We start from the raw sequence: 18,305 nt of genomic DNA, 5'->3' as shown, positions 1-18,305 counted from the left end.
GGGGGGGGTTCCACTCAGTGAAATAAATCCACGTGGGCCTTTATAAACTTTTTATTGTTTGTTGAAAAGTTCATGGGCTATTTTAAGGAACTGATTTGGTCACTTAAAGAGTTTGACATTTTAGGTAAACTGACTACTTTTTGAGATTATTTCTTTTTAAAAATCTGATCCCATAATTTTGCAAAAACACAAGGTTTTGCTGTAAAACAGGTATTCCAGTGCAATCAATCAATGTAAAAAAAAAAAAAGTTTGTATCAAGTTGACTTTAATTACATTGACAATTATCTTCAATTTAATTAATAAAGTAAAACTGGGGCGTCCATCTTTGACACTAGACAACAGACTCTACTTGTTGACTAAATGTGTCAGTCTCTTCAGGAATGAATGATGAGCGTTAGTGTTTAAGCTGAATGCCTCTTTGCGGCGCTGAGCAGTGGGACGCAGCTGGAATTCAAGGACGTGACGCAAATTGCATTTAAGCTGCAAAACGATGAAGAATGGAAGCACGTCGAGTCATTTCCAAGCAGCATTGATGCATTTCTCAAAGGGGCATAATTTTATTTATTCCCTGTCTTTCTTTCTTTTTTTTTTATCTCCCCTCCCTGTCCTCTTTTAAATGTTGCCCCATGTTTCAAAGCAGGGACGGTCCTGAGAGGTCATTTTTCTCCTGATCGGACTGAACTGCAACAATGTCCGCACTACAGAAACAAGCGACAAGAGGCCAAGACAGCCAAGTATGAAATGTTACTCTTTTTGTTTGTTTGCTTGTTTGTTTGTTTGTCTTCTTAAATTTTGGGCAAATAACTTTGTTCTTCTAGAGTCCAAAATGGGGGGTGGGGGGGATTGCCGCTGCTGAGTTCAGTACCGCGGAGAGCGCACAGATCAGAGACCCCATTTGACCACTAGGGGCGTACATTTCAAAACTGTCTTCAGAGAATCACTCGAAAACTGCCGTTATTTCATATTATCCCGTCACAATCACGATTTGGTTTGTTTGCTGAATAACAGAATCACTATCGTCATTTTATAGTTTCCATAACAACCACTTTTGTAAATATTTCTTCTCATCCACTGTGGAGCCTCATTTCACTACAGCCTCCAACTTATCAATATTTACCACTTGGCTTATAAACAGTGTGCACATCGACATCAGACAGAAAACATAATCACTTTGCATTTTCTAGCAAAACCCATGAGGTGGTGGAATTTATTCTAAGATAAGCCTGGGAGCCAATGGGATTAAATGTTAACTCGGACACTAATGAAACTAGATTCATTAAAAACATCTTTATCTAAAGAAAAAAAATACCCTAAACCTGTGGAAATACATACAGGTGTAGTGTAGGTGTCATTGGCGAAACACACATTAGTGGCATGGATGCCATAATATTTCTGGGCTTTTAATGATGGACTTCATGCATTATTGTTTTTCATGTTTTCAAGAGTTTGAATTAATTTTTGACTTCCCCTCTCCCCCTTAAACTCCACAATCCAACAAAAGTTACTTTGAAAGTCAAGTCGGTTGGGTTTGGTTGATCCCACCAAACACAACCGACTACATGTAGACATTAATCGCGTCTTTATGCCGTTTCACCTTTAACTTCCCAACCAGATTTTGTGTTATTTAGATGTAAGATGATCCCTTTAAAGGAAACACTCAAGCCATTCATAAACTGGAATGTACTAGAACACCAGTATCATGGTCCACAGTGCATTCAGTTTTACATTATACATTCTGCAAAACAAACAAATTAACTCTACCGTTTTAGCTTTTTGGTGGTTGTCATTGGACATTTAGCCAAATATTATTCGGGATGGATGCACATTTGAGTCTCTATATACAATTTTGTCAATTTTTAGGTTAAAGAAATTCTATAAGGCCTGACTGCAAGCTGAAAAAAGAACAGTTTGAACCATCGTCAAAAGCCAAGAATGAGTTTTACGATGAGTTTGTGGAGACTTCTACCCAACAGTGTGTTTGTTTTGACTTCAGGTCTTGCCGAAGGTCCCTGTGCCCCCACTCAAACAAACCCTCGACACCTACCTGAAATGCGTCCAGCATCTTGTGAAAGAAGAGCAGTTTAAGAAGACTAAGACCATCGTGGAGAAGTTTGGGGCTCCCGGAGGTATCGGGGAGATCCTTCAGAAGAAACTTTTGGAGCGGAAGGACAAAAAAGCCAATTGGGTAAAGTTTTTTAAAATGTCTCTTCCACTACTATAAATGTTCCGTTGAGAGTTTTTCTTGCACCAATAAAGCTTCTTGCACCTTTTTTTTTTTCATGAATATGTGTATGTGTTCCTCCTTTGTGTATATAACAATATTTCACAAGTTCAGTCACTAAAAAGGATTTATAGAGCATTCCCTTGTCTTTTGCCACCTCATTTTTCCCATATGTGTCTGGGTAAGAGGTCGAGCTCAGTGAAGTCCATCACACTCCCACTCCTCTTTTCACCTGGTGGATGATACACGGCATTGTTTTTCTCTACTCCATTGCCCATTGCTTTTATATCTGAAAGCAATAGAGCTTTAAATAAAGAGCAATATTTCTTACAAAGTGTCCCTGTGCTTCCATTCAGGTCTATGACTACTGGCTGGAAGACATGTACCTAAACAATAGGTTGGCCCTGCCAGTTAATTCCAATCCTGCCATGGTGTTTCCAAAACAGGCTTTCAGAGATCACAAAGATGCTCTCAGGTATATGCTGCTTTTTTAAATTTTCCAAGTCATCATAGATTTTATTTCAGTTTGTTTGTAGCCAGGATGAAGGACTGTGAAAAATTTCTACAAAAGTAACACAAAAAAAAACAAAAACTCTTTACATCTTAAACAAAAGATTGAAGTATACAAGTTTAAACTCATCTGAATCCATCTGCACAAAGTTCTAATCTTTTAAATATCAATATAAAAAACCCTTTTTCACTTAATTTCTGGTTTGACTCTTAAGATCTTTTATTGGGATTTTATATGACTGACTGAAAAATACTGCATCATTTTGAGTTGGAGGGAACATTATGAATAAATTTATGCTTCTTTACACTAATATGGCTTTATAAATAAAACAATATCCCAGATTTTGAACATCTCATATACAACTGACAAAATGTAGCATGTGGTGGAAAACCAGCATTGCACATAACCCTGAATGCATCATTTCCACCACAAAGCATAGTAAGTGGGAGCATCTCTGTCTTGGGGATGTTTTGTTTTGTTTTCTAAAATTAATTAAACTAAACAGAGAGCAGCCCTGGAATAAAACATGTTAGAGGCTGCAAAAGACTTGAGACTGGGGCAGAAGTTCATCTTCCAGCACAACAAATGCTCTAAACACACGGACACAGCTACAATAGGAGGATTACATTAAAGCGTGCTCATCTGCTGAAATGACCCAGTCAAAGTCCAGACCCAAAACCAATTGACAATCTGTGGCCAGACTTGAAAATCGATGTTCACAGCTGCCCTTCGTCCAATATGATTGTCTTAGACGTCTTTAAATGAGGTTCTACTAAGCTCAGATGTATACGGAGCACATGCCACACATTAGAAACATTTTGGAAAAATGTAAAAATAAAAGAATCTTTGCTTCAAGTTTATTTACGTTTTTCATTCACAAAGATCATCTATTTTTGTTGTTGACACCTACTGCTGTTTCAACAAAGCGTAAATAATCAGAGAAAAGCAACAGGAAGGAATATGCAGCAAAGCAGCTTGTAGCATCAGTTATACAGGCAGCATCAATCCTGTCAGTTGCAGCCTGTTGTGAGGGATTATCACAATGTTCCTAAATTCCACATTTATCACAAACAGTATAAAACATACATGTTGAGTTTTGTCAGCTGTTGACAAGGTTTATGTTCATTTCAACAGACAGAGACGCTGAATTACAGTCATGCCCATTTATTAAGCGAACCCTGCTCTAACAGGCATGAGGTCTGCTCCGTCCATCTCTGCAACCCGACATCAGCTTTTGTCAGCTCATGACCCACAAGCTGAATGTTTCCAGAACACACACACACACACACACACACACACACACACACACACACACACACACACACACACACACACACACACACACAAAAGCAGCTGGATACCTACTGACACGGCCACTTATTAGATCGGGAGTGACAGGGCCAAGCTCTCCACAGAGACCGCCGCTCAGGCCTCATTCAGAGGGTTTGGTGTGCTGCAACTGTCTCCTCTGTATCGATTTGGCTTTGAACGTAATAACACTGAGACAAATGACATACAACATAAGACCTGACAAGTTTGCCTGCTCACACACACGCACACACACACACACACAGATAAATGCACGCACTGTATCCTAGTAATTTACCATGATTTGATTACGGTTAGCCTTTTGAGAGATGAGACATTATTGAATTATACTCACCAACCAATCCTCTTTGTGGCTTCAGTGTTTTACACCGAACATTCGTTGTGTTTTGAAAATTTTACCTATTTCTGCTCCCCTAAGATTTGCTGCTCGTCTCATCTGTGGGGTGTTAGAGTATAAGGCTCTCATTGATGCGTAAGTCCAGTAACTGATCAACTACCACAGTGTAGATGCTTCTGATTAATCCTGAAAACCCCTGAACAAAGAGCCGGAGGTCTGACTCAAATGTCTGTAATGGTGTGTCTTAGGAGAAAGCTGCCTCTGGATTTTGCTCGAGGCCAGTTAGCAGGGACTCCTCTGTGCATGGAGCAGTATTACCGCCTCTTCACCTCCTACCGCTACCCGGGGCTGAAGACGGACACGCTGAAGGTCGACTTGAACGCTGCCTCCTCGGCGCCAGAGCACGTGATCGTGGCGTGCAAAAACCAGGTGAGTTAAATGGCTTCTAATGGGGCTTTTTACACCGCATCACACTTCTAACTGAACATAATATTGCATTGTCAATACAATTGATGTAAATAGTGCGCACAATGCTGTTGAAATGCATATTTGTTTGTGATTTGGAGTGCCCACAGATGTAAAATAATACATTTCACATAATTTTGATTTAATTTCAACATTCAGTCTTCTTTGGTTTGCACCAAAATCAAGATCTTACTACCATCAATGGCATCCCTTATCTTAAATATGGGGCCCAGACATCCTTCTGGATAGCCTTGGCTACAGGGTCAGTTCAAAAAGGCAAAAGGAGGCTACCTCCATGTGGGCCATGCACCAATAAGGATGGATCTTCCATTGCAGATGTGGCATAAGAGCTGTGGTTAGAGGTCAATATGCTGGTTGAAGCTGCAACCAGAGGTTGTAAAAGTAGACCAACAGTGATGGACGCCATCATGCTCAACAAGGAGGCCTTTAGGACCTGGTCGACTCCTAAAGCAGCTGTCAAACCAGACAGATGGAAGGTGCTGTGGTGAAGAATCGGGACTGGAAGAATGAAGTCCTGGACAAAGAAAATACGGCGACGAGCTTGGATTAGATCTGCTGGTCAAAGGAGTCAGTTAGGGCATCTGATGAAGATACGTCCAAGGATGTTCACTGAAAGGTTTTCTGAGTATGTACCAAACAGGAGAAAGTCTTAGTTCAGACCAAGACCACGATGTAGAAGGTACATTCAAGGAGATCTGGCAAGGAATGGATGTTTTCATCATGAGAAAATAGTCTCTTGTACTCTTCATACACTTGTAGGGGGCTGGATTGATCCTCAAGAGTTATCCTCACAATCTGATCAATTTGAGGAACATTTGCAAGATAACCTCCTGACCACAAGGAAAAAAATATTGTCCAATCACCATTTTTTTAAAATCCCACAGTCTTTGTAAGGTAATAAAAGGTTTTATGCACTTATTTTGTCTCTTCCCATAAAATGTGTTATTACTGATAAATGCCATTTTTATGAATTAGAAAAAGGTACGTACAAAAGTCCCATCCCTTCACATGTGGTATCATTGAAAAGCCCTAAATGTCCTCTCCAGATACCAAAAGGAATTAATTCAGTAGAATGCAGGGGGTGGGAGATATTCAAGTTTAGAAATGTCCTCTACAGAGGACAAAAATGAACTAATGGTAGTCAAGAGGATAGAGTTAGTAAATAATGACAAATAAATAGCACATTATGCTGCAATTTAATCTAAAGATGCTCTCATGATTCTTGATCATATTTCAGTGCAACTGTTAACTCCAAACATAAGAATTTTGTACATTTTACCGCTGAATTGTGTAAATTAGTATGGGATGTAATCATTTACTCTTTGCTAAAGCTTCAGTGCAACAGATTTGACAACATCCTGACCACCAGATGTATTATGTCATCACTTTGACTCCAACAGTCCCTTTCATTTGATTAGCAACAATATAACTTCTATTTGACCTGGAAGCTTCATCTGTAATTTTAATATTGTCTGGGAGAAGACATTGAAACTCCAGTGTGGTGAGCTACACATGGCTCCGTGTCAAATTTTGAGGTTTAACAAACACAGACGCTTTCAGGAAACTGCGGTTTTGTTATCTGATGTTACAGTGTCCATTTGAATAGATTTTTCTGATTACGTGGACGAGGAAGTAGGCCTTCTAAATGACAGACAGCTTTTTTATCCATGATAATAGTGACATGTATCCTCTTTTGAGTTGGAAACCAAAGCTTTAATAGAGCATGTAGCAGCTAAGAGGGGAAAAAAACCCACCGATTTACATGTTTTAAGACATGAAACATGCAAGAGAAACATCAGCAATTCTTGTGCGTATTTATAACAGTTAGAGGATATCTCTCCTCTAACTGCAGAATCTGAACTCCACTCCAGCAGAGGCTGATAGCATTGCAGTAAAGTACAACTAGAAACATTATTTGTGACTTTAAATGTCTTTTATGAGAGATTTTGTGGTTTAAGACTTAACTGTTCCCAAAACAGCTTGCCTCATACCTTGTGTGTGCCCGGTGCCGTCTCGTTTCCCCCAAAGCACAACAATCCCGAGCAATTCTCATCATTCACACAAATGCATGCAAGCCAGCGCCACCGGCATCTGGAGGAGCTCTCACCTGGAAACGGCTCTGGGAGCATTCAGCAGTCTGTTGAATATAAAGGTCTGTCTCTGTGGAAACAGGAAGGAGTTAGCTTCATTACTGCTGATTAAATCTGCCACTTTGCTTTAGCTCTTCTTCCAGTAGCCTTATTTTTAATGAATGGCAGCAGAGGAGCTGGATGCGAACAACTGGGCGTCTTTAGTTCCTGCCATAACTGTCAGTGCCACAGATAAAAACACTTATTTGCCAGGCAGCCATTTTAACAAATTACAACAAAGCCTTGCCAAAGTGTTCACATGCATTTGCTTTTTCCTCCTGAGTCCGTATTTCACACAATCACATTTTTCCGCAGTTGCAGTTGGAAATAGCTTAGTCTCAGTCAGATTGGATTAATAGAATCCCTTAATGGTATTTCCAGAGACCCTCCCAACATGACGCAAAAAACAACAAAAAAAGCAAATAAGAAAATCTTAAAATGAGCTCTAAAATGCAAGTGAAGGAGAGCCAGGTTATGGGGTGATGTGCTCCCTGTTAGAGGCTGAGCAGCAGCATTCTGAACTGCAGACATTTGAGCTTGGACTGGCTGACTCCAGGGTAAAGAACGTTACAGTAATCAAGCCAGGATGCAATGAAGGGATGAATTACTTTTTCAAAATGTTGTTTCAAAGGAATTGGCTGTACCTTTGCCAGCTGTCTAAGGTCGTAAGGACAGGATTGCAGGATTGGATTCATGGTTTTCATTTAATAAATGAAATCATTTAAATGTGCATTTAGGGTTTCTTTGCTGGTATTGAAATTTGCTTCATGATTTGATGATGAGCCAAAACAGCAAAAAATAGGGGAGTAAATACTTTTCCACAGCTCGCATTTTGTTAGTCTGAAAGTTCAGTTGCAAAAGGAGAGTTCCCTCCTTTTGCATGTTTTCAGTTTCCACTATGTGATTTTGGCAAACAGCTAAAAATAATAAAAGTTTCTCAACAATAGCTCTCTTCTCATGCCTTTTCCACATAGGACTGACTGGTATTTGTCCTGCAGAATTTTACATCGGGGCTGTTTGTTGATCTTCCACAGATTATTATTGGTCTTCTCACTGCTTCTCTCATTAAAGCTCCTGTCAGTTGACGTCTATTGAGTTGTCATGCTCTTTCCATTTCAAAACCTAACTCTTTAACGTATCCAAAGCTTTGGATGCACTTTTGCTGATTAACCCTTGAGCTGTCTGCTGTGCTTCTTGGCCCTCAGGATTCTGTTTGTTCATCAGTGTCATCTAACAAACCTCTGAGACCTTCGCAGTACTTTAGACTGAGATGAAATTACGCTTTGATTGCTAATTATGAAATCTATTTTTCCTCATTAGTTTTTCCTCTTGGATGTAGTCGCAAACAACAAGCAGCTCAACGAGGCGGAGATCTTCCTCCAGCTGGAGAAGATCATGAAAATGTCAGAAAATGCTGAAGAGAGACTCCCTCCTTTTGGGATCCTGACCTCAGATGGAAGGACTGAATGGGCACAAGCCAGGGAAGCACTAATAAAAGGTCACAGCACCTCCTCCGCCTTCCTCACTACTTTCTTGGGTTTGTAATAACCTGTCAGACATGTAAACTCCCCCTCCTCCCTTCCCGTGTCCAGATCAAGCTAACCGTGACTCTCTGGCTCTGATTGAGAGCTGCATATGCGTGGTGTGTTTGGACGAGCCCTGCGGCACTCCGCCCAGCGACACCAACAGGGCGCTGATGCTGCTGCACGGTGGCGGCCGGGAACGGAATGGCGCAAACCGCTGGTATGACAAATCAATGCAGGTGAGGTTTTGACACGGTCACTTCACTTTGTCTTCAACCTTATGATCTGGGCAACTATTTACTCCGCCTTCTCTCAGTTTGTTGTAGGAACGGATGGGGTGTGTGGGGTGGTGTGTGAGCATTCCCCGTTTGAGGGAATAGTCATGGTGCAGTGCTCAGAGTTCCTTATGAAACGCATGTAAGTCAGCACCCTACAGCGACTTGCCATGCCAGTCAATGCATCTGACACAGGCAGGGTATTGTTGTTGTGATCAGAACAGGGAGTCCCTCCAGGACGGTTCAGCCGTCCAGCACCAGAGCACTACCCCCTCCAAGGAGGCTGCTGTGGAAATGCAACTCCCACGTTCAGGCTCTCCTAGAAGCATCTGGAGACAGACTGCAGAGGCAAGAACACCGTGCACTAAAGTTTCCAAATCTAAATTTACTAATTCAGTGCCTTGTCAAGGTATTTATATCTCTGGAAGTTCTGAATTTGTTCAATCAATCAAATTTGATTTGTATAGCATATTTCAGCAGCAAGGCATTTCAAAGTGCTTCGCATAATTAAAATAAAAACAGCATGTGACGTTGAATAAACAGTGAGAGAGGGAAAGAGATTTTAAGAAAGCATTAAAACGGAAACAGTGAGAAAGAAAAATAAAAATAAGCGAAAAAGTTAAAAAGATAAAAACATTAAAGAGATTTTTAAAAAACCCATCAAGAACATCAAAACCCACAGTCTAACCCTAATTTAGCCATAAGCAACTCTAAACAGGTGGGTTTTAAGTTGAGATTTAAAGGCACTCAGTGTTTCAGCTGTTTTACAGTTTTCTGGAAGTTTGTTCCAAATTTGTGGTGCGTAGAAGCTGAATGCTGCTTCTCCTCGTTTGGTTCTGGGGATGCAGAGCAGAACCAGAACCAGAAGATCTGAGGGGTCTAGATCAGTGGTTCTTAACCTGGGTTCGATCGAACCCCAGGGGTTCGATGAGTCGGTCTTGGGTTCCGCGGAGCCTCTGCCGCGGAGGTAAAGACACACTTGTGTAAAGTCGTGATGACGCCCCGCTTTGCCATCACTTGCTGCAGAGGATCACGTTACATTGCTTAGCCAATCAGAGCTGCGGAGGAGCCCTGATTGAAGGAGCTCCACTCTCAGCATGGATTTGAACTTGTGTCTTTATTTACTTCAGCAAAGTTCACAGTTTTTACCAAATTGTGTAACTTTCGGTGTACTTCTAAATCTGCTCCTTAGTCGCATCTTTTTGGGGTTGGTACTGCCTCTAGTGGCATGGGGTGGTAACACAACTAATATAATTACATTACTAAATCAGAATACTGGAAAGTCTTCATTATTTATTATTAATTTTTCATTCTCTTAAGAATGTAGAGCTAATTAAATGATCTAAACAAGACCTTAAAGTGGTTCCAGTTTCTCTCAATGGCCAACCTGTTCAAACTATGGCAAATTTTAAATACCTTGGGTCGTTCCTGGACAGTCAGCTTAACTGTGCTGAAAACACTGACTAGATTTTGAACAACTGTTCTCAGAGACTCTACCTTATAAGAAGACTTAGTGATCTTGGGGTGACCCAACTAGACTCTAGTTGGATCACCCCTATGTTTTGAATTTGGGGGGGGGGGGAAATCACATTTTATTTATCACTACAGAAGGGTTCAGTGAATGCACATATGAAACTGGTGGGTTCAGTACCTCAAAAAAGGTTAAGAACCACTGTTCTAGATGGTTGGTACAGCAATAACAGATCTTTAATGTATTGTGGTGCTAAACCGTTCAGTGATTTATAAACTAACATCAGTATTTTGAAGTCTATTCTTTGAGCTACAGGGAGCCAGTGTAGGGACTTTAAAACTGGTGTTATGTGCTCTATCTTCCTGGTTTTAGTGAGATGTTGCCATGTTACGGCAAATTACTTTAAACTTGATAGAAATTTGAGGTAATAGACCAACATGAATAGTGTGTTAATTGTGAAGTGGAAGGAAAATGAAATTTTTTTTTTAGTTTTTCAAATTATTCACAAATAAAAAATTGAAGGTCTGCATCGGTTGTATTGTCTTTGATTTGTATTCCACCATTCACTGTAATTATAGCAGCAAGCCTTTTAGGGTTTCCCTGAATTTTTGTATATACCTCTTTCCAAACCAGCTCAAGCTAAGTCAAAGTGGAGGCAGAGCATCTGCGAACATCCATTCATCCATCATCTATACCCGCTTGTTCCATGCAGGGTCGCGGGGAGGTGGTGCCCCTCTCCAGAGGCCACTGGGCGAGAAGCGGGGTACACCCTGGACAGGCTGTGAGTCCATCACAGGGCAACACAGAGACACGCAAGGACAAACAATCATGCGCACACACTCAGAGCAGTTTAGGGGGCCAATCAACACTCATGCTTTTGGACTGTGGGAGGAAACCTGGAGAAAACCTGGAGAAAAACCATGCATGCAGGTGTAAAACATGCAAACTTCATGCAGAAAACACCCCAGACTGGGTTTCAAAACCAGGACCTTGTTTCTGCAAAGAAGTGCAACAAACTGCATTAACATCCAGAACCTCTGTGGACAGTAGTTTTCAAATTCTGTCACAAATTCTCAGTTGGACTACGAATTTTTGCTTTTTGAAACCATTGAATTTTAGCTCTCTCTATGCAAGTCTTTAACAGGCTCCCTTCAAAGATTTCCCAATATTTTGTTTAATCTTTGTTCTCATTAACTTTTCTGTTCTGGCTGAATAAAAGCCACACACTGCCATTACCATGTTTCATAATGGGAATGGTGTGTTTGTCTCATCTATCCAGCGCACCGTTTTTCAAGAGTTTGTTATGTTTCCTACACGGCTTTTCCAAAAATTTTGAAAGCTGCAAATGCTTTTCCTTCCACTTTGCATTTGTATACCTCTTAATGTTGGTCTATCATATAAAATCCCAACGGAAAACATTTAATTTAGAGAGTATAATGTGACAAAATGTGTAAGAGTTTAAGGGAAATAAATACTTTCCGAGGCACTGCGATTACAGATATTCCTCTTTCACATTCTGTTTCATACTCTTTCATGTTTCACTTCAGGCTGGTGAACAATCTTGATATGGATGTTTTCACATTTGAAACTTACGGAAAAGAATTTATCAAAAAACAGAAGATGAGCCCAGACGCATTCATACAAATCTCCTTGCAGCTTGCTTTTTACAAGTAAAGTATACCACTCGCGCAGTACACGGTAAACACCATGCAGAACGTGTAAATATAATCGCTCATTTCAAATCAAAACCGTCAGATGCAGAGGAAGGCTGGTGTCCACGTATGAGAGTGCTTCGCTTCGCCGTTTTCAAGAAGGTCGGGTAGATAACATCCGTTCAGCCACAGCTGAGGCCCTGGCCTTTGTGAGGTCCATGGCCGACGAGAGGGCAACTTTCACAGTGAGTCATTTGTCTCACTTTCTCCCTGATAATCAACTCCCAGAACAATGGCCACCTGTAAATGAGACAGGTGTGAGCAGCCAGTTAGAGGTACGCCAAACCAACTGACTCCAGTCAAACAGATGATCTCCCTGCAGATTTATCCAACGCATGAAGCATAGCATGCCGCACCGCTTGATGCGTTTTACGTTGCTTGAAGAATATACCTTGTGTTTATCTTTGCAAGGACTCTGAAAAAATGAAACGACTGAAGGATGCAGTAAAGGCCCAGACAGACTACACAATCGCAGTGAGTATTGTGTCTGTTGGAAAGGTTAGGGTCAAGTATAAAAATGTATTCTGATCATTTTTCACAAGATCATTTTGTAAAATCTTGTTTTAAACTTGTTTTCTTTTACACTTTTGGTCAATATATTATAAAGTAGGCTTAAAGATGCAGCATAACAAACCTCAATCTAAAGGAATACCACAACAGAAAAGAAATGACATTACTGGCCTCAATCAGTCTGGAAAGAGTTTCATTCACATTTCTTAGGCTTTGGGACACTAACAAACTGCTCCAAGATCGATTATCCATAAAAAAAAAACAAAGGCCCGTTTTACATTCGTTAAGTAAATATCTTGAATGTTCCAAACACATCTGGGGAATATTCTTTGGCTGATGAGCAAAAAGGGAAACATTTTGGAAGATTTGTATCCAATTCACTGAGCTGAAAGGCAGAGCTCTCGATTCCAAAGAGAACACACCATCATCACTTTGTGATGTTCTGGAGTTTAAAAGCAATGGAGAAGCTTTGACCAGATTTTAATGCCTAAAAATATGTCCAAATTAAAAAAAAATTGGATCAAAATTTCTCCACAGCAACATCTTTGATCACAAATGTTTGGTGGCTGTTTCATAGAGCTTGACCAGTATGAAACTTGGGCTGAGCCTCTTAGCATTTTGGTTTTCTAATTGTATTGATTTTTTTTTGCCCTCAGGCAATTACAGGAATGGCAATAGACAATCACCTCCTTGGACTTCTGAAGCTCTCAAAGCAGCTGAACATGGAGAAGCCAGAGATGTTCTGCGACGAGACATATCTGGCCAGTAACCATTTCACCCTCTCTACTAGTCAGGTACAATTACCTACTATTTATTTTCTAAAAAAAAAAAAAAATCCTCAAGTTTTGAAAAGTACTTGAATGAATTTGTAATGTCACCTTTGCTTCAGTGAAGATGCAGTTAGTGTATTCGGAAAGAGAACTTTTTAAAAAGCGTGATTGCTAAATCTTGTACGAAACAATAAAAAATGCGCAACACCATTTTAGAACCAATTAAGATATTTAGCTCGTCCAGTTGCACAGACTCATGCTGATGGCTCAGTGTTTGTTGCAAGCAGTCTTATTAATTTTAGACTCCAGTAAAACGAGCTGCCTCAGCAAAACGTTTGGTTTTTCAGACCTCTCTTTTTCCCCCATTGGACACTTTCTTGGCAGCACTTAACGCCCACACTTTAAATAATTAGTTTTTCTTACACAATGCTTTAAACGAGCTCATGCATCAGGTTGATGAAAGGAGCTTTAACGATAAGCTTCCACAGAACCTGGCAGTTATAGTGCTTGGCTAGGAGGTAATTATATTAACTTTGAGCATCGGGGAAATATTTTTTAGCCGCAAACAAAAGGAAAAACTAACTGGTCACAAATCCAGTAGAGCTGAAATATAGCAGAACTTGTTAGCACAGATAAAAACATACACTTATCAGTCACCTAATACACAAAAGAGGATATTTTATTAATCAAAAGAGACATGTCAGGTAAAAACAGAGAAGATCTAGTTGTGTCCTGTCCTGAGTTATAAGAAAATTTTACTCTAACATTACTTGACTGTGAAAAAATAATGACAACTTTTTTTTAATACTTGGAAAAAAAACATTAAAACATCAAAGTGTCCAAGCCACTCAAAAATCCCTGAACTGTATGTGTTTATCTGCAGGTTCCTACAACAGTGGAGATGTTCTGCTGCTATGGGCCCGTGGTTCCCAACGGCTACGGCGCCTGCTACAACCCGCAGCCGCATCACATTGTCTTCAGCGTGGCGAGTTTCTGGGAGAACACGGAGACAAGCTCGGCCGTTTTCGTCAAAGCCCTAAACGAGGGCCTGTTGGAAATCAGGGATCTGTGCAACAGGAGTGCAGCTGCAGCTACCAAACCACCGGAAAGCAGCCCGGCAGCTGGCCAGCCTCGTAAATCAGGAAAGTAAACTATATACAGATAGAACCTCCCCTATACTCACCTAATCGAATCTTAGATTTAGTCTCAGTTGGCCTGATAGTTCAAGAAAAATGAAAAGCCTTATAAATGAATATTTAACTACATAGAAAAATATATGTACATCTTTAGAAAATATACAGAATAGAAAAACGAGTAGATAAATTTCTTTTCTGGATGCGTAAGAATGATGTGGGGTTCAAAACTGACTCTGGTGGACTGAAGTTAGTCGGTCTGCTGCACTTAAGGAACTTGAAGCCATGTCTGTTCGTAGCATCAGTCTGAGGATTCAGTCCTCAGTCTAAGAGTTATTTAAAAAATCCTTCCTGTGTATATCACATCTAACTTACACCACATGAAGTATTAACATATAAAACAGGATAGCAACTGAAATCTGAATAGAGTATAGTATAATTTATTAATGCCATCTGGTATTTGTGAATGAGCTTTCACATTTGATCTACACTGTGATTTTAAATGTTCAAATATATAATGTATCAATATGTGCAATTTATTATTTTTTTAATCATAAGCTTTCCAAAGAGATATGTATATGTGAAGTATGTCTTTTAAAGCACTTTAACACACATACACTCATAGACATATGTAGTTGAAACCAGATATATACGTACACCACAGGTGATGCTTGGAAGCCTCTATTTTATTTAATTATGATGATGTTCTGCGTCCAGCTGACTTAAAACCTCACATTTAAGATTAGAACATTTCCTCATGTTTTCGAATAGAAGAAAACATTTTTTACAACAGAAATTGGGGCTTCATGAAAATGACGTACAGGACCTGCTGGAAGGTTGTTATCTTGAAAAGGTTCTTCAAATCTGACAAACAAGCCTAATTGAAATTCATATTCTAAGTCAACAATTAAGATTTCACAAAGACACACAACAAATACAAGATGATAACTTATTTGTTAGAATTCCAGTGTAGTATTTGCAAATATCTAGACTTGTTATGTATTACAGCAATAGTGGCAATAATATGTGGATATGTGTTACGAGTCATCAGTGCTGCTTTATTATCAAGTTATAAACCAGTATATATACTTACCATATGTATATATTTAGAATTTGTCCTTTCATTTGCATTTAAAGCAAATGCAATACATGAAATAGATAAAACCAGTTATGTACTGCATATATTAAGCAATCTGTGCAATAATATACGAAGTGCAGTGAGGGTTTTGTGCAATCTGACGGATGCGTTCATTGTGTACACGGAGCTTTTTCATTGATAAATCAATAAGAGTTGCTGTTTTTATATTCAGAAATAAAAGAAACAAATACTTCATGAAGTTATGAGACTAAAAATGTTTATTCGTCAGAAAAAGTCCCTGCAGGTTTGTGCTGTGGGTCTTATTTATTTTGTGGCAATCAGTGTTAAAGGTGTCAAGATATTTACTGTCTTGCTGTGTATCCACAAACCAAAGTGAATGTTTTGTCATTTTAAAGTTTTGTCATTTTAAAGCTGAGCTAAGTATTATACCTGAAATGTGTGTGTTTAATCCTCTATAAAGCTACAACAATTTTGATTAAATATTAATAAAATCTCATTAGTGCAAATTCAGAATGCCTTCAAATGATGTAAAAGTATTGCTGTCATTTGTCTGAAGAAAACACCTATTAATGTGGGAACAACATGGTTAAGATGCATTTGTCACAAATTGTTTTTTTCTCTCGTATGCATCACCCAATAATGTATTTATTGATAATTATAGGAAAAATCTGTATAAATGTGGCTTCTGCTGCAGAAGTGCTCACATCACTTGAATTTTTTTTTCTCATTTTGACAAGCTGCAGCCTGTGTATTTTGTTGGGACTTCGTGTGATGGGTCAACATAAAATGGTACAAAACTGTGACGTGAAAGTAAAATCATAAAGTGTTTTTTTTTTTTCTTGAAAAAAATAAAAATCTAAAGAAAGCGTGGTAAAAATATTAATTCAGATCGCTTTACTGTGAAACCATTAAATAAAATCTAGTGCAGCCAGTTGTCTTCAGAAGTGGTTTATTTCGTAAACAAAATCCATCTGTGTAATTTAATTCCATTGTGAAACTGCTGTGTGAAAACCCCAGTCGAAAACTAACACTGCACATCACCATGATAACATCATCGCAGCACCGACACGTGGCGGTGGAGCCGTCGTTCTGAAATGCAGGAAGAATTTTCCATCAAGACCACATTTACCTCAAAGTAAAAAAAAAAAAAAAAAGAAAAGAAAGATCCATACCCAGACTCAATTGGATGCGATTCTTGAACCACTTGGCGCACATGAAAAAGCTTGATCTCTTTGTAATGGTAACCTGAGCAGTCAACCTGAGAGTAACTGTAACTAGTTTGTACTCACTGAAGTCGGAACACAAAAAAGTTCATTATTTTTTTCATGCAACTGTACATAGATGGCTAAAGATATGAACCTGGAAATCAAATTAGGCTACAGAAGCAAGTGTTACGATCAGATTTGCTAACAAGAACATAAAAACAAATATTTTGGAGAGGTTTATCTGGTATTTTGTCCAGGTGTCGTGATGACAAATGGCCACTGAAAAACTGCAGAAATCATTAACTTTAAAAAGCCGTAATTTACAAACTCTTCAACATTAGTGTTAGCTCTACTGAGAGTTGACACCCACAAAAAATAACATTATATAATCAGATTATCTATTTACAAACCTGCTGTGATAAGATGTCTGTCTACTGCAAGCAAGATACTGACAACAGATAGTTGCTCTACTGAACCTCACTTAGTAGAGGCTGAGCTCTTTCTTTTAATGTATAATTTCATGTTTCACTTCAACATAAATTCTCCTAATTTATTGAACCAAATACTAGTGGAGGAGCTAATTCATTCTTTGCTTTATAATTTAATTGGTTTATTTATTTATTTTTTTTAGTTTGTCTAATTTTTTTTCATCCGCATCTTTTCAGCCCTCTAATTGCACAGTTGTTGCTCATTTCCTCACGAGGTAGATGCCGCCATCTGCTCAGTGCCTGCACAAGACCAATCATAATTTCAAAAAGAGAAAAATAGATTTGGTTTCATGGCACAGATCTAAAAGTACAACAGGAAGCTCATTACAAAACGCAAGACACCCTTAACACTTACACCGAAGTATTTAAAATGATAATGCTGCACGTAAAGAGCCACGTGCTCAAATAAGCCGCTTTTCCATAAACATGTATGTAAATTTTTTTTTTGCCATATTTTGAGTTTGTTACCGCATCAGACAGATGTTTCCGTCGAAAACAGATGCTTCGCAGACATTTCAAAGGCGACGTTTTACTGGCTTTTTGGCCTTGATCATTTTCAGGACATGATTAGATTCCAACATATGGCAACAGTCATTAAGCGAGGAGGAAAAGTAGAGAAAACAAGTCTGAAAACATTTTATTTTCAAAAATCACAACACAGCAGGGGCTTAATGCTAGTGAAGACTTCATTTATTTGATAAGAGATATTGTTGTCTTCTTTTATTTTTAAACTCTGTAAAGCAAGCACTTTTACTTGCAAAACACATGCTTCCATGGCAACGATGCGGTGGTTTATTATTGTGGTGACAACAAACTAGGATTGTTTGTTGCAACAACTTTTACATGCTCAGGAGTTGTTGCACACCAGTCTGGTTGAGTCATTGGGATTGAAGCAGAACCGGCCATGCTGGGTTCATCACAAGGTTGCAGCCAGTATTTGTGTCGCGTGAGAACTTCATGCTTAATAAGAAAACTCCTTTTGGCTTTTTTATACGATATTAATTGGATTTCGTCTACAGTATCCCTCCCAGTTACTGAAGACTCATAATTCTCCTTGTAAATAGAAGCTTTTTAAAAAAAATTTTTTTATTGTGCTCAGCATCTT

At 39.1% G+C, this 18,305-nt stretch overlaps 1 protein-coding gene across 3 annotated transcripts in view; it reads left to right on the top strand.

Moving 5' to 3' along the window:
• chatb (choline O-acetyltransferase b) overlaps positions 1 to 15,186 on the top strand; it is a 16,166-nt gene extending 980 nt beyond the window's left edge. The window contains exons 2-15 of one of the 3 annotated variants that reach the window (XM_017310964.1): positions 642 to 735; positions 1,995 to 2,186; positions 2,579 to 2,697; positions 4,481 to 4,534; positions 4,648 to 4,828; positions 8,335 to 8,512; positions 8,607 to 8,776; positions 8,854 to 8,954; positions 9,032 to 9,160; positions 11,831 to 11,953; positions 12,039 to 12,270; positions 12,407 to 12,469; positions 13,162 to 13,299; positions 14,159 to 15,186. In XM_017310964.1, the coding sequence (XP_017166453.1) occupies positions 691 to 735; positions 1,995 to 2,186; positions 2,579 to 2,697; positions 4,481 to 4,534; positions 4,648 to 4,828; positions 8,335 to 8,512; positions 8,607 to 8,776; positions 8,854 to 8,954; positions 9,032 to 9,160; positions 11,831 to 11,953; positions 12,039 to 12,270; positions 12,407 to 12,469; positions 13,162 to 13,299; positions 14,159 to 14,425 (1,992 nt within the window). In that variant the 5' untranslated portion in view covers positions 642 to 690 and the 3' untranslated portion in view covers positions 14,426 to 15,186. Of the gene's footprint in view, positions 1 to 638; positions 736 to 1,994; positions 2,187 to 2,578; positions 2,698 to 4,480; positions 4,535 to 4,647; positions 4,829 to 8,334; positions 8,513 to 8,606; positions 8,777 to 8,853; positions 8,955 to 9,031; positions 9,161 to 11,830; positions 11,954 to 12,038; positions 12,271 to 12,406; positions 12,470 to 13,161; positions 13,300 to 14,158 lie in introns of all 3 variants that reach the window. The other 2 variants (XM_017310965.1, XM_008436869.2) reach the window with 2 other exon arrangements.
• The last annotated feature ends 3,119 nt before the right edge of the window (positions 15,187 to 18,305 follow it).

The sequence above is a fragment of the Poecilia reticulata genome, linkage group LG19 (genome assembly GCF_000633615.1).
Source record: "Poecilia reticulata strain Guanapo linkage group LG19, Guppy_female_1.0+MT, whole genome shotgun sequence".
Classification (NCBI taxonomy): Eukaryota; Metazoa; Chordata; class Actinopteri; order Cyprinodontiformes; family Poeciliidae; genus Poecilia; species Poecilia reticulata.
Note: the sequence above shows the minus strand (reverse complement) of the source record. Positions and strands in the feature narration are given on the sequence as shown.